This window comes from Triplophysa rosa, linkage group LG25, assembly GCF_024868665.1.
Source record: "Triplophysa rosa linkage group LG25, Trosa_1v2, whole genome shotgun sequence".
Classification (NCBI taxonomy): Eukaryota; Metazoa; Chordata; class Actinopteri; order Cypriniformes; family Nemacheilidae; genus Triplophysa; species Triplophysa rosa.
This window is the reverse complement of record NC_079914.1, coordinates 14,690,256-14,704,600: the sequence shown is the minus strand read 5'-3', so window position 1 is coordinate 14,704,600 and position 14,345 is coordinate 14,690,256. Positions and strand designations below refer to the sequence as shown.

General features: G+C 39.4%; 2 protein-coding genes across 2 annotated transcripts; both read right to left on the bottom strand.

Annotated features, from left to right (window-relative positions):
* Window positions 1-1,697: 1,697 nt before the first annotated feature.
* timm44 (translocase of inner mitochondrial membrane 44 homolog (yeast)) lies at window positions 1,698-9,528 on the bottom strand. The gene is made up of 13 exons (XM_057325768.1): window positions 9,475-9,528; window positions 8,828-8,935; window positions 8,496-8,669; window positions 8,316-8,396; window positions 8,030-8,179; window positions 7,799-7,935; window positions 7,549-7,634; window positions 7,365-7,457; window positions 5,990-6,114; window positions 5,859-5,909; window positions 5,620-5,709; window positions 5,424-5,534; window positions 1,698-4,497 (listed from the first exon to the last, which is right to left on the bottom strand). The coding sequence occupies exons 1-13, from the start codon at window positions 9,502-9,504 to the stop codon at window positions 4,378-4,380; spliced, it is 1,356 nt and encodes a 451-aa protein (XP_057181751.1). The 5' UTR covers window positions 9,505-9,528; the 3' UTR covers window positions 1,698-4,377.
* A 658-nt stretch (window positions 9,529-10,186) lies between these two features.
* On the bottom strand, window positions 10,187-14,235 carry ticam1 (TIR domain containing adaptor molecule 1). Its single transcript, XM_057326053.1, has 2 exons — window positions 14,019-14,235; window positions 10,187-13,412 (listed from the first exon to the last, which is right to left on the bottom strand). The coding sequence occupies exon 2, from the start codon at window positions 13,299-13,301 to the stop codon at window positions 11,544-11,546; it is 1,758 nt and encodes a 585-aa protein (XP_057182036.1). The 5' UTR covers window positions 13,302-13,412; window positions 14,019-14,235; the 3' UTR covers window positions 10,187-11,543.
* Between the last annotated feature and the right edge of the window lie 110 nt (window positions 14,236-14,345).

The window sequence follows — 14,345 nt, the reverse complement described above, 5'->3', positions numbered from 1 at the left end:
CCTCATACACTAAACGTCACACCCTGCCATCAAAAGCAATACTGCAACCAAAATCTCAATTTCATCATCGTTTTAGAAGTTCACAGCGTTCCCCATATATGTCGATGAACAGCCCAAACCAATCTTGCCGGGTTGATTTAGCACGCCATAAAGAGTCACCATTAAATAAATTATTACCAAGCAAAGAGGGAGACTCTTATGTTACCGCATTCCCAACCTCCAACTCTCTGATTTACACCTATAGATTAGCTGTCACTTCCACAGAGCAAACAAACGCCCGAGAAGGCGTAAGTAACTGCCCTGGGGGTAATTGGGGAGGGCATCAGTCACGGCTGGACGTTGAGGATATATAGAGCCGAACACATTTTCCACAAGGTTTGCCACCCCATTAGACTTGTTTTCCAGAACATCAAGCATAATTTCCTGCTTCTTGTCTGTTTCTGGCATCTGGCGGTCTGATTCCGGCTTTCAATCCGATTTTAGAACTCCTGAGGAATGTTTGGTTGAACTTCTGCATGCAATGACGTCATCGATAAATGAATACAGTAGCAACTACTTCAAGAAAAAGAAATCATTTTAAGAAAGTGTCCCCCATGTTGACGACAATAAAAGCTCTGAAGTTGAAATTTACAACCAGTTCAGTTCCCTAGCTGATATTCTCCCTTTGTGTGACACAAACACATCTTCCTCTGCATTAGAACCGCTGACAAATGGCCTTCCTGAAAGCCACTAACAGGGAAACCGGAGGCAGAAGACGTGCTGATCAATAGAAAGCGGATTTGGTATCGTTTTCATCCTCCAAAACAAAGCAATAATTTCTGATAAAGGCTGTGCCGCTTGTGTCTGGTGACAATCAGTCTTAATTTTGAGCGAGTATAAGCTAACGTAACCCTACACGACCCTACCAAACTTCTGCACTCTTTATTGTATTGTCATGTGAATATATGTATTTACACAATATTGTTTTTAAGCCTCAAATAAAGCAATTCTAAGAAATTATATTTTGCCATAAGTATGCAATCTGTTAAAATAAATGTTACAAAAAAGTAGATAAGAAAGTGTTCTGCCTCCTTATTCTGATACACAGCTGAAAGCTTTCACGCTTTAAAACAATTGGTACCATAGAGAAACAATTTTTGTTCCCCAAAGAACACTAGATGTTCTTTCCATCAAGAAATCTTTGCAAGAAATGTCAGTTGACGTCATTCGTAACGACTTCAACACACAAAAGCGTACGAAAATTAACCATGGTTACCATCGGTTTTAGTAAAACCATGGTTAATTTTCGTACGCTTTTTTACTTCAAACAAAACAAAAACATGGTTAATGTAGTAAAACCTTGGTTACCACAAAATAACCATGGTTACGAAAACCATGGTTTTGCCGTAATCAATACACTAAAAAACCATGGTTGCTACTACTTACTACAGCTGCTTTGTAACAATGAAAATTGTAAAAAGCGCTCTATAAATGAAGTTGACTTGACTACAATTGTACCACAAAAAAAAAAACATGGTTAATTTTCGTAAGGGAAGATAAGTACGTAAAGTAACCTGCAATTTTACGTTTTAAACTTAGGTGGCGATAAAGAGACTAAAAGTAAAGACTGCAGCTCTAAAAATAAAAATGTGCTGATTTTTTGCAATGCAATATTATTTTCGAGCACAACAAAGAAGTGATTCTCATTAGAGTTTACTGTAACACAATGGTTTCTGTACAGGACCACAACAAATATTATGTATTTAAATCTTTTAATTTGAATGGTCTGGGGTAAAAAACGACCCTGACATGTTCTTCAGGTTTCATGGTGAGTGATTGAACCCATTAATTTTCTTTTTGTAATATGCACCATTACTTACTAAACACCCTAAAGGCCTGATCAATACATACAGGGGGTTTCTCATTAAACAGACACTAATTGCATCTCATTTGCACACAGGCCATCAGTTCTGTGAGGAGACACTGGGAAAATAATACAACTGTACCATACTACATATAATATATATTAATATTTTTTGTATGAATGGAGGATCTATTACATTTCCAGCGTTCACAACCAGACCACATATCATACTTTGATATGCATGAACAATATCAAACCTCGAACTTAATGGCTCCGTTAGAAAACCTTACAAATGCATCTCATTACTTGCAGAATACTGCCTAGTAGGCTGCAAAAAAACCCTGTAAAGTTTAGTATAATTTAAGATGAGACTACACCATATTTCCTGAGACTGCATTTGACATTTTTTAAGGCTCCACTGAACCAAAGCTCCTGAACACAATGTGGCAAACGTAGGAAAAGTCCAGGAAGCCTTTAGTCAGCAGAACTACACAACTCGGCGCTTTCTTAAAGCTGTGAAGATCCATCATCGAACTGACGATCTTGTCAATGGCATGTATGAACGAATGCGGAGGCTTGATTATCAAGCTTCGCCTGTGTTTCCAGAACCCTGGCGATAAATCTATCCGTGTCAAAAGCGATGTGCCCACATTCAAGAGCATGCATGGACAAGCACAGAGTGTTGGCCAGCGCCTACTCACAACACAGGAAATTCATTAAGGCCACTATATAAGAAAGCATCTTCTTAATCACTGAGCAAATAAATATCTAAGGATGTAGCAATATTATCGCAATAGCAAAATTGTCTCAATGTTATCGCGGTCACATGACTTTATGAAACGATAGGTCTTCCGGGGCCTAACATAGAGAATGTTAGAAAAATAATAAATGTTACCTTTGTCAAGGTCCATCTGGTGCAATTATTTTATTTTATAAAAGGGATTTTTAGGTCATTTGACCCATCTCATAACTCATACCTCTGAGCAACAGTTATGATTAGAGGATAAAGAAAAGAGGATGCTTATGGCACATTTCCAAGTCAACATGAGTCAGTTTAAATATTGCAATAAACATCTCGAGGTTTTATCGCACCGTGAGATTTTGATATTGTTACATCCCTCTAAATAACCAGAAACAACCAGCAAACCTCTTAGAATGCATGACTTGTCTTTAGTGCCACATGAGAATTGAGTCAAGGGTTTGAACATCAGAAAACGATTTCACGACATTTCTACTCGCTGAAATTCTACTAGCAAAACCAAATTTGCAATTGCCCCCAAAAATTTTGAGTCATTGGCTGAGCCAGATGTTAAACGGACGAATTACATAAGCAAACATTTTGAAAGTGCAATAGAGTCAAAGACGCAGCATTGTAAACTAAGATATTAAAACGTACTTTAGAGCTGCAATATGCAACTTTTTATATATATACCAAAATCTGTTATCGAATTAAAATATAAAATCCAAAAAATATAGTACTCTGACTCACGATGCTTACAATAATTAAAAATAATGAGCCGTCAGGTCTGATTTGTGGGAAATGTGAGTTTGACGCAATTTCATGTTTCCCACATAGATGGCGACAGAGAGGCAAACGTTTAGAATAACAGCTTCACACAGAAAGAAAACACACTTATCGCCTTGAAAAGTTCTTTAGATGTTGTGTATATTTGTTAAATGTGAGTAAATCGAGTATCATTTCAACACATTTTTTGAATGAGTGGGCAAGCGTGGAATAGTTTTAATTTGCATTTCATTTTTACGATTCACCCAAACAGCACATCTGTTTACGTTTCAAAGGGAATGATACAATATTCTTTTTGGAAAATTTTGAGAAAAGCTCCCAAGATGACCGATCATTTTAGGCCCCACGGAATTGAGGTTGAACTATATAAAATTATTTGTTGACTCAATAAAAGATGCGTTGAACACCGTCTCTGGAGGAAAACAGGTCAACGATATAAACTGATAAAGAAGCACCAGGACCAAATCTGTGGCCGCCAGTTTACATGTAACAAAAAAATAAATAGAGACACTGTATCTGTTGCTCAAACACGTTTGTGCCGACCTGACGGCCACCACAATTCCTGACAGTCTACACTGAAGATGCACAGGGAGGTCTGATTATCTAAACTCAATACAAATTAAGTACTTTCATGATCATTAAACCAGTTTACGGCAACTTTCTGGATTTCTTAAACATTTAAATGTCATCTGGCAACCAACAGACATGACATATTTCATTCAGCGCAGTTAAACAGACGAAACGTAAACAAAAATGAGTCTCTAAGTCTCTTAGCATGACTGAAGGGGGTTTCGGTCCAATGGCGTGCATTCGTCCCAAGGGCCACGTCACCGCCCTAATCGCCGCCCAGTTAGGTTCACAACCCTGAGGTCAAGTCAGGGTTCCTGGGTGAGCTCTGGACGAAAGCAAGGGGCCGGGTGATGCTAACGTGATGATGTGTGGCCACGCCCTGTGGCGGAGTCTCGCCCCTTACCCCTCCCACACGTCCCCGAGGCTGTATAGCCCGTTCTCAAAGGATCTGCTCCGTGCTGGAGGCGGAGATGTCCAAGAGTCTCCAGGCGGCGTACGGGTTCAACTCCTCCTGATCTCGACATAACGCCCATACGTACATCATCCTGAGAACCTTTTCCTGTTGAACACACACAAATGCAACTGGGTGATTATTAAAAATAAGCTGCTCAAAAGAATATTTCACCGAGTTTAAAGCTGCAATCCGTAACTTTTTTGGGTTAAAAAAATTAACAAAATGTTATTGAGCAAGTAGATAAAAATAATGTAATATAAAATTTATTACGATTTCATGGGAAATGTCAGTTTGACATCATTTGTCTTTAACACACGTAAATATAAATAACCTGCAATTTGTTATTTTAAACAGAGGCGGTCATAAAAGAGACAAGTTACGTATTATAACTTTAAGATCACTAAGATTTTTACCATCGCAAATTTTTACAAAATTCTCGATAGAGAAATCATTACTGTAACATATTCTTTGATCAGCATAAATGCAGTAAAAAATAATTCATTAAAATGAATATATTTTGTTATGCTTAACTAAAACATTTTGGGAAAAACATTTACAACGTCCCAAAAGATTCATGCCTCATTTTCTTATAGTAACATAATTTCTTATTTGTCAGACACTTTGCAAGCGCATGCGGAGAAAATGATCCTTTACATCATCGCATTTAATCGAGCACATGACGCTAACATCAGCCGTGGGAAATAAAAGACGGTTTTTAATTTCGAGCGCTCTGAAACTGCCAGAACGAAGTGTCGGCAGATAGCCGAGCGCAATAATTAACTACAAACTCCCAGCACAGAATCATCCCCCGTGTGCCGTTACATTTGGCCTTTGAATAGATTTATAACAAGTCTGTTTTATAAGCTGCTCAGTCAGGATGGCTCCGGGCTCCGCTGGGTCTCGAGTGATCTCATACGGGGGCCGCGAGAGGTGAATCACGCCACTGATTCACAAGGAGATGAGTTGTGAATCAGCGCTTCCAGATGTTAATGGTGATTTGTAATGTGATGTGTTGGGAGGCCGTTACTCACCGGATCGCCCTCCACGACTTCGCCTTTCACGTCGCGAATGACCATCACCAGTTGAGCCTGGAAAGTGATGATGAGGACGGGACCTTGTTCCATCATTTTACCCATCGGCAACTGGAGCAAAAACATGAGAAAACGACACATGACGGTAAAACTGAGTAAGTAATAAACATGCAAGTAATAAATATTACAAACTTACATCAATGTTATCAATGTCGAGTATTTTGGAGTGGAACTGGAGTCCCATGGCTTTGGCCTGCTGGATGGGATGAGCAAGCTGACTGTACGTCTAAAACCAAGAGAACACGTCGATAAATCAGTCGATATGTCATTTCCCCGCAAGCTTCAGATTCAACACCAAAGTGTGTGATGATTCTCAGTCATCTCATTCACTCAATGTTCTTTCACACATCTGAGATGCGTTTCTCACACACTTACAGCCTCGTAGCACCAATCTTTGAGGACGTCCAGTTCTCCTTGAATCATGGCCTACAAATGGAGCAAAAGTTCAGCTGTTGGAATTTCTGTTGATATTTCAGATGAATGGACTCTGGGATGTCATGTCTCACCTCTAGAATATTGGGAATAATGTCCTTCTCGCACTGCTTCAGGAACGAATCCTTGTCGAAATTCGGATCCGCTTTCAAGATCTCGGTCAGAACCTCAGACATCTCGGTTTTGGAGAACAGCCCACCTGAGAACATCAGATCATTTGGACAACTGCAGTCATATGCATTAAAACTTTTATTTTATTAACTAAACACGCACACAAAATATGTTTATTAATATGTGACCCTGGACAACAAAACCAGTCTTATGGGTCAATTTTTCGAAATTGAGATTTATACATCTGAGAGCTGAATAAATACGATTTCCACTGATGTATGGTTTGTTAGGATCGGACAATATTTGGACGAGATACCACTATTTAAAACTCTGGAATCTGAGGGTGCAAAAAAATCGACATATTGAGAAAATGGCCTTTGAAGTTGTTAATCAGAAGTGCTGTAGCAGGCCGTTGCTAAGAAGATACGGGTTTGTTTTAACACTCTCCATTAGCTTACCGCTGTAATGATGTTGTGGAGAGTAGATGAACCCAAAAGCTGAAATTCTAAGCTTTACATAGATACCAAACTTGAGTGGGCAATTCCCAAAAAGCGGGTTGTAGGCGTGTTTTCAGCCATTTTTGTTAGCGATTTTGCTGCATCCAATCACAAAAATATATATTTTTACATATTTACAGTAGGAAATTTACAAAATATCTTCATGGAACATGATCTTTACTTAATATCCTAATGATTTTTGGCGTAAAAGAAAAATGTATAATTTTGACCCATACAATGTTTCGTTGCCTTTTGCCACAAATATTTCCGTGCTAATTAAAGTCCCAGTGAAATTAAAAATGACACTTCTTATTTTTTCATGAAATATTGCAGCATTCATAGTAAATAGCTTATCAATGTGGGTTATTTTCTTTTTAAAATTCATGAACCCTCATAATCTTCAGTTAAAATCTGAAAATGCACTTCCACCCTGAAATGACTATCCATCTCAAATGACAAAAATTAGACGGCTTGGCCGGAAGTTAACTCCTCCCCTTCAACTGTCAGTCTGCTGCCAGTTTCATTTCAAAATGCAACAACTGTTTTTACACATCCAATCAATTCGCAGGGAAAAACGCAAGCCACGCCCACTAATTTTCTCCCTTGAAATTCCTTTTCACTTGGAAATGTGTCAGAATACGGAAGTAAAAACCACCGTAACTTCCGGTTCACAGGGACTTTAAGACTGGTTTTGTGCTCCAGCGTCACATGTATTAATTTAATTTATAAATTAGGCACCTCAGATTGTAACTGACCCATAATTAATAAAAGTTAGCGATTACAAAGAAAAAGCAAGTTAAGCATTGATACACTGGTGCACAATGTTCGTCTTTGGCTTTACCGATGATGTCTGTCATTTTGTCGGTGACGGCGCGAGACGCTCGGATTAAGGCGTTGTCGCTCTCGTCATATTTCATCTTCATCTCAAAGAATCCTGGGAGGCAGAAAGCAAAATAATCAAATAATGCAGCACACAACCAACTGACAATATATGGAGTGTGGCGCCATCTATAGATCACACTCACTGTTAAAAACCACATTGTTGTCCTTGAAGTCTTTCCACTGCTGATACCATTTAGAGTCTTTGTGTAGAACAACACCCATTGCTTCCCTGCGTAAGAGAAGCACACAAATGTGAGATCGTATTATTATAAAAAATATTCATTTGACACAACAAATGTAATGCATATTGCTATTCAACTGTTATTAACGCTAAATAAAAATTGAATGATGCTTGTAAATGTTCTCATCTCGTTTTCTGGCGAGTCGACTTACTCGTTGGCTTCGAAGACTTTAGCTTCGCTGCCGCCCACCTTCGATGAGAAGTCGCTTCTCTTCCTCAGTGTGCTGGGCGGCCGGTACGGTCCGCTCTGACCGAGGTCACCGATCTCCTTCTTGACGCTCTCGACACTCTTTAGAGATTCAGATTTAGTACAGTTTTCATTTACAGTTCTGAACAGATTCACAGAGACAGCAGATTTAACATTGCATTGTCTGTATTCTGACCTGTGAGATTGCCCGGAAGGCTCCCGTCTTCCCGAGTTTTTCTCCGCTTTTAGACACCGTCTCTGCCGAATGCTTGGCCGTTTTGGCAGCTTCTTCCATCCCTTCTTTTATTTTCTTTCCGATGTCTGTGCGACTCACCTCTTCCAAACCCTGCGGGAAAAATGCAGGGTTAGCATGTTTGTCATTAATGTAAATTGAAAATTCAAGTGAGGTTTAATATACATACAGTACATTTAAATGTTCTCTATGAACTGTTTTTTTATATTTACAGATCATACAGACTTACCTCCTTGACCGTTTCTGATATTGAACCGATCGTTTTCTTGAACACTTCTGAGGTTTTGACTGTTTCTGACTCGATGGTTTTCTGAAAGACATTGACAAATGACATCACACAATGTTTGTGATTATATCCACAATACAACATGACCTCAAATGACAGCCCATCATTCGCTGACAGACGTACATATTTCCTTCTGGCTTGCTTGAGGGCATCCGAATCCTCAAGCTTCATGGCCTCTGCGCGAAACTTCTTGATGTTTTCCTTCATCTCTTTGTTCTTGTTCAGGTCCTGTTTCAGGTTGTCCAGAAACTCTCCCAAGAAGCCTTTGCGACCGCCACCAGAAGACATAAACCTCTCCTGCACATCATCACACAAGAACAACTTGTTTAGACAGCAGTTAAATATTACCTAGCCAGCATTTACTGATCGTGACATTTTATTTTCAATCAATTCTGCGGGCGGCCCCCAAGGTTTTGAGAAATCAACATAGTGTTCGAGATTCAACAGACACTCACCTGTGATGTAGTGATGGTGGATCCACATATCCTATACACACTCGCTCTGTCATATAAAGACACATACTGACGAGAGGATAACAGCACACAACCTCTTCTGACACACAGCTGCACACACACAAAAAACATTTAATCATAAAAATACTGGTACCATGGTAGATTTATGACATCAGGTGGCATTTATGACATACCATGGTACTTGGATAAATAAACAACAAATGTGATCGATCATATTCAAATACATTGATATTGACATAACAACATGACATACGCCCAGAACCCAAGGATGTTGTTACCATGGTACATGTCCATACAAAAACATGGTATTACCATAGTACATTTGTGTAAGATGAAGTCCTACAACCATAGACTGTGCTCAGATATTTTGTTTTTAAAAGCAATATTTAAATACAATCGTAAACAGCGTATAACGAATAATATTTCATAATTCACTTTCCATCAAAGCCAAAAACATGTTTCATCAGCATGACTTACTAGATCTGATCACATTTCCACAGGAAACACACAGAGAAATCACGAATCAAACACGCGACGTTGTTGATTTCATCGCAAACATTACACTAATAATATTGATATTAATTGCGCTGTTTAATGTCATGTTAAAACAGTTAAAATGATAAACTCACCTGGTAACACTGACATAAGGAGGCCGCCATCTTGGTTACGCTGCGAGTGACCTGTTTGGCTGGTGACCTTGTGACGCACTTCCGCGGGAGGAGCGACGACCGAGAACAGCCAATGGGCTCGATGTGTGAGGCTTGCAGATTATTTTAAATTTTGCTTTATTTTATACATTTTTACATCTACACAACCGTTCACAAGTTCAGGGTCAGTTACTCAGTTTTTCTATATATCCCCCCCCCACGTTTTAGAATTCATCAACGAATTACACACATTACAAATGTACTATTTGATCATCTTCAGTTTTTGTTTTAAGAAATTTGTTGTCATAATTAAATTTTGGATTTGATAAAGTTTTGCAAGATTATGAGAAACATTATAGTAAACTTTTGAATGGTGGTGTATGTACATAACAGTTTTTTTAGTTTACTTATAATTTTATTTAATTTGTCTCATTAAATTATTTATACAGTTTACTTTAATGTAAGTAGGCAATATCAAAATATAGGGATGTACCAATACCAGTGTCAATATCGGGCCCGATACAGCTCGTGTACTCGTACTCATATATACAGGTGCTGGTCATATAATTAGAATATCATCAAGAAGTTGATTTATTTCACTAATTCCATTCAAAAAGTGAAACTTGTATATTATATTTATTCATTACACACAGACTGATATATTTCAAATGTTTATTTCTTTTAATTTGATGATTATAACTGACAACTAATGACAATCCCAAATTCAGTATCTCAGAAAATTTGAATATTACTTAAGACCAATACAAAGAAAGGATTTTTAGAAATCTTGGCCAACTGAAAAGTATGAACATGAAAAGTATGAGCATGTACAGCACTCAATACTTAGTTGGGGCTCCTTTTGCCTGAATTACTGCAGCAATGCGGCGTGGCATGGAGTCGATCAGTCTGTGGCACTGCTCAGGTGTTATGAGAGGCCAGGTTGCTCTGATAGTGGCCTTCAGCTCTTCTGCATTGTTGGGTCTGGCATATCGCATCTTCCTCTTCACAATACCCCATAGATTTTCTATGGGGTTAAGGTCAGGCGAGTTTGCTGGCCAATTAAGAACAGGGATACCATGGTCCTTAAACCAGGTACTGGTAGCTTTGGCACTGTGTGCAGGTGCCAAGTCCTGTTGGAAAATGAAATCTGCATCTCCATAAAGTTGGTCAGCCAAGGTCAAGTTTGTGACAAGCACATAAATTAGTCTTTTTTCATAATGTGTTTTGAGGCAGACGTATTAGTTTCAGTGTGTTAAGTGCGTGCTTGGAAAAGTGCACCTCACCAAAAAAAAAAAAAAAAAAACACGCATCGGTATTGGGGAGTACCAGAAAACAAATATTGGTACTCGTACTTGGTCATTAAAAAATGGTATCAGAGCATCCCTATCAAAATAGATTTCCAAAAATGTTTTATTATGATTATTATTATTGGAACTTAATTAACTATTTACGAAGTATATGTACTGTATATGTACAAAGCATTTATGCTGTGAACATCACACTGTCACCCATACAATAAATTGTATGTCAATTTAATAAATAAACACTTTTTTTCAAACTCCGTAAATATAAGACAGGCTTTGTGATGACAGTGATTTGATTTAGTTTCATTTATTTGTACAACATTTCCACAGATTTGGGAATTTTCGCTAAACATATATTTATCTGAAAAATACCCAACAAACATCTCTGATTAAAAACCTATTTTGTGAAAATATCAATGAACATTATAAATATGAGTTTTCATATTTTTATTGCAAGGACGCTTAAGGCCAGTCCACACCAAGAGCATTGACTAATCAAATAAATGTAGTTTTTCTGTCAATGTTTTAACATTCACATCTGAAAAAAAACAACACCCTGAAAGTGATCTCAACTATATTGTTCTTCTGTGTCTTTAATGTTGTAGTTGTGGTGTGAACTCGGGAACTTTGTAGTTGTGGTTCTTGGTGTGAACGGGCATTTAGGCATATGTGAAAAATCATTAGAATAACTGAGAACCACCTCCATATCAAACCAACAATATTCCTACAGAGTAATAGCAACTTTAATCAATCATCTTCTTCTGAGCTGTGTTGAACATGGTCGATATTCATCGTCGAGTTATTTCCGATCATAACGTTCTGCGCGTTCCCGATGTGGATGCACGAGGGCTGCTGCCAGGCGCCTGGTTGAGCGGCTGCGTGCATTGGCATCGGTCCGCGGCCTTGATCCATAGCAGCGTGATATACAGGCGTCGAGCCAGACATGTCAGTTTCGAATCTCAGCCGCGCCAATCTTTCTGTCTCCCGTCTAAGGTCCATATTTCTACTTCTGTCCTCTTGTAGTCGCCTTCGTTCCTCCGTCGCCTTCTTAATTCGCTGCTCTTTCATCCACACCTCCCTTTGGATCGCCACCCTCATCGGCGCCATCGCTCTCAAAGCTGCGCGTTCGAACGTCCTGCTGCTCTCGTCGAGAGGGACGGTACCGCGGAGCACCAGCCGTCGCCGGTCCTTCGGCAAACAGTTCTCCTGAGGCAGCAACGGGATGACCGAGTGCCTCTTGTGATGCTTTTCCAGAGAGTTGAAGATGGCCGAATCAGTGCTCGTCTCGCTGAGGTTGGTGTTGAAGTTTCGGGTGAGCAGCAGCAGAGTGAACGCCGAGTTGTTGATGGCGTCCTCCATGCAGCACAAGGTGGACCGGCCGGGTTCTTCGAATTCAGAGAACGTCACTCCGACCCCTGAGATTATTCCTTCAAGTTTGTTCTTGAGCCTTTGAGCTTCATCCGCGTCTTCCGGTTCGTGCAGTATGACGAAGGAGTAAAACTCGTCCTCGACTTCGCTCACAGCCTGAGGGATGAAGTTCCTATGGGGTTGTGGCGTATTGGTATATTGGTTAAAGTTTGCAGGTTGAGACTCCACTTTGGATGCGTTTGTTGGGTTGGATGAAAAATCAAAACCTGGATCTGTGTTTTTGGACGTCAGGAGCCGTGAGCTTCCGCTGCGATCTAAACACGGCTTGGGTTTTGGACTGGTCGATCCATTTGCGACGTCTGATGTGCGAGGTGTCTGTAGTGCGGTTGCGGGAATACTTGTCGGTCTATCAGGACAACGTAGTGCTTGGTCTCGACAGGTTTCTCTAGTCTGGGATGTGCGTAGACTCATCGGCTTTGATTCTTCCATACGAGACTCCGCAATGGTTGGCGAGCTAATTTCCAGAGTGTGCGAGCTACATACCGAACTGGATCGCAGCGAGGATGGATGGCTAACGTTTCCAACCGATACGTCTAGAGATTTCAACCCGCCATTTTCACAACTTGAAAATTCATCACTAGTCTGAAACCCACAGGCATTTTTGATCTCCTCCGAGATGTTTTCAACATCTAAAGATCGCAAATTTGCCCTCTTGCTAGTTGCAAGTGCCACGCTATATGCTTGATCTCGGAGCTTCGCTTCGCATAATCGTTCCCGCACCAATACAGCAAATACTCTTGCAATATCCAACAGCGCCTCGACGTCGGGGCCTGAGATCTTAAAACCCCCAACGTGGCTCCCGTTCAGACTTTCTCCGTGCGCCTTGATCATTTCAGCCAAGAAGTTCACAACCTTACTGTCACGGTTTGCCAACAGCTTGGCGTGAGCATCTTCGTTCTTCTTCAAAAGAATCAAGCACATCGCATGAACCATCACCTCTGCACACGTGTTGCCCATTTTGTAAGTGAGGCTGAGTAATCGCTCCTCGGTGGCCTGAGAGAGAATCTCGAACGCCTCGGCCAGACCGGACCCCTCTGCGTATTCATGCTGCGTAAGCCGTACGCTTTCCTCTGCCATCGTTTCGAGCAAGTACGCGAGATCATATGCGGATGCGTGTTGTCATTTGACATATTCAAGCCATTCCGTTCGATCTGAAGTGAATTACTCGAGTGTCGTGGCTAAACAAACCTGCAAAACAAAATAAAAATAGTTACAGCATGAGCCTGGCAAGGAACAAAAACAAGCACAGACCAAATTGCTTTGAAATTATTTTACAGTTTAGATCTGTTTAAAATCACATTATTTCTACTAGACATAATGAGATTAAATGGCATTCATTTTACACCTACATACTCTTCATGAATTTCAACAATTACAGTATCATTTGTTTCTCACAAGCAAAAAAAATTGGAGGAAAAACATCTGAGACTAATTTAAAACATAAATGAAACAACTATATCAGAGGTCCCGAGTAATAAAAGAACGCTTTTATCTGCTGACGTCACAACAAAGGTGACACGTTTAACCATACATTATGTGACAACTCAGTGTTTCTGTGTTTTTCAAACACCACAAAAATGAAATCATATATACCTTAAATGTTAACAATTATGAATAAAAACAACAATAGTTAATCTGTATAATATCAATGATATAATATCAATTAATATCAATAATATATATCAAATAACAATCTTGTTTGATCAATAAAAGAAACGCTGCTTAAATAAACACTACACAACTATACTGTATATTATATAAATATTAAATGCAAACGAAATGATCATGTCTTACCATAGCAGCAGTCGAGAAGCAGGAAGTATGAAATATAATCTATCACGCTTTCATTGATCAGAATCAGCAATAATTCATAACATCTGACATGATACGTTCACGAAGCATCTTCTCGTTGTTTACGTATCGAAATCATGGTAAATACGTGTTGCTGTTTGTAAGTTTCACAGTCCTGCACTTTAAAATGCGGAAGGAAAACACTATTGATTTCGTTGGAGTAAGTTTAAAATAGCCAGAAGATGGCAGTACAAAAACACTATACATGATTCCTGTTTTTCAATCTTTATTAAATAACTATGTAGTCATATGAGCCAAACGATGGCTTAA

Bases quoted from the DNA above. Each gene is read 5' to 3' on its own strand.
- ticam1 (XM_057326053.1), bottom strand. From the start codon at position 13,301: ATGGCAGAGGAAAGCGTACGGCTTACGCAGCATGAATACGCAGAGGGG.
- timm44 (XM_057325768.1), bottom strand. From the start codon at position 9,504: ATGGCGGCCTCCTTATGTCAGTGTTACCAG. The intron at 8,180-8,315 runs GTAAGTCTGTAT...TTTTTCCCGCAG, and splicing joins TATCAGAAACGGTCAAGGAG to GGTTTGGAAGAGGTGAGTCG. The intron at 7,635-7,798 runs GTAAGTCGACTC...TCTCTTACGCAG, and splicing joins AAAGTCTTCGAAGCCAACGA to GGAAGCAATGGGTGTTGTTC.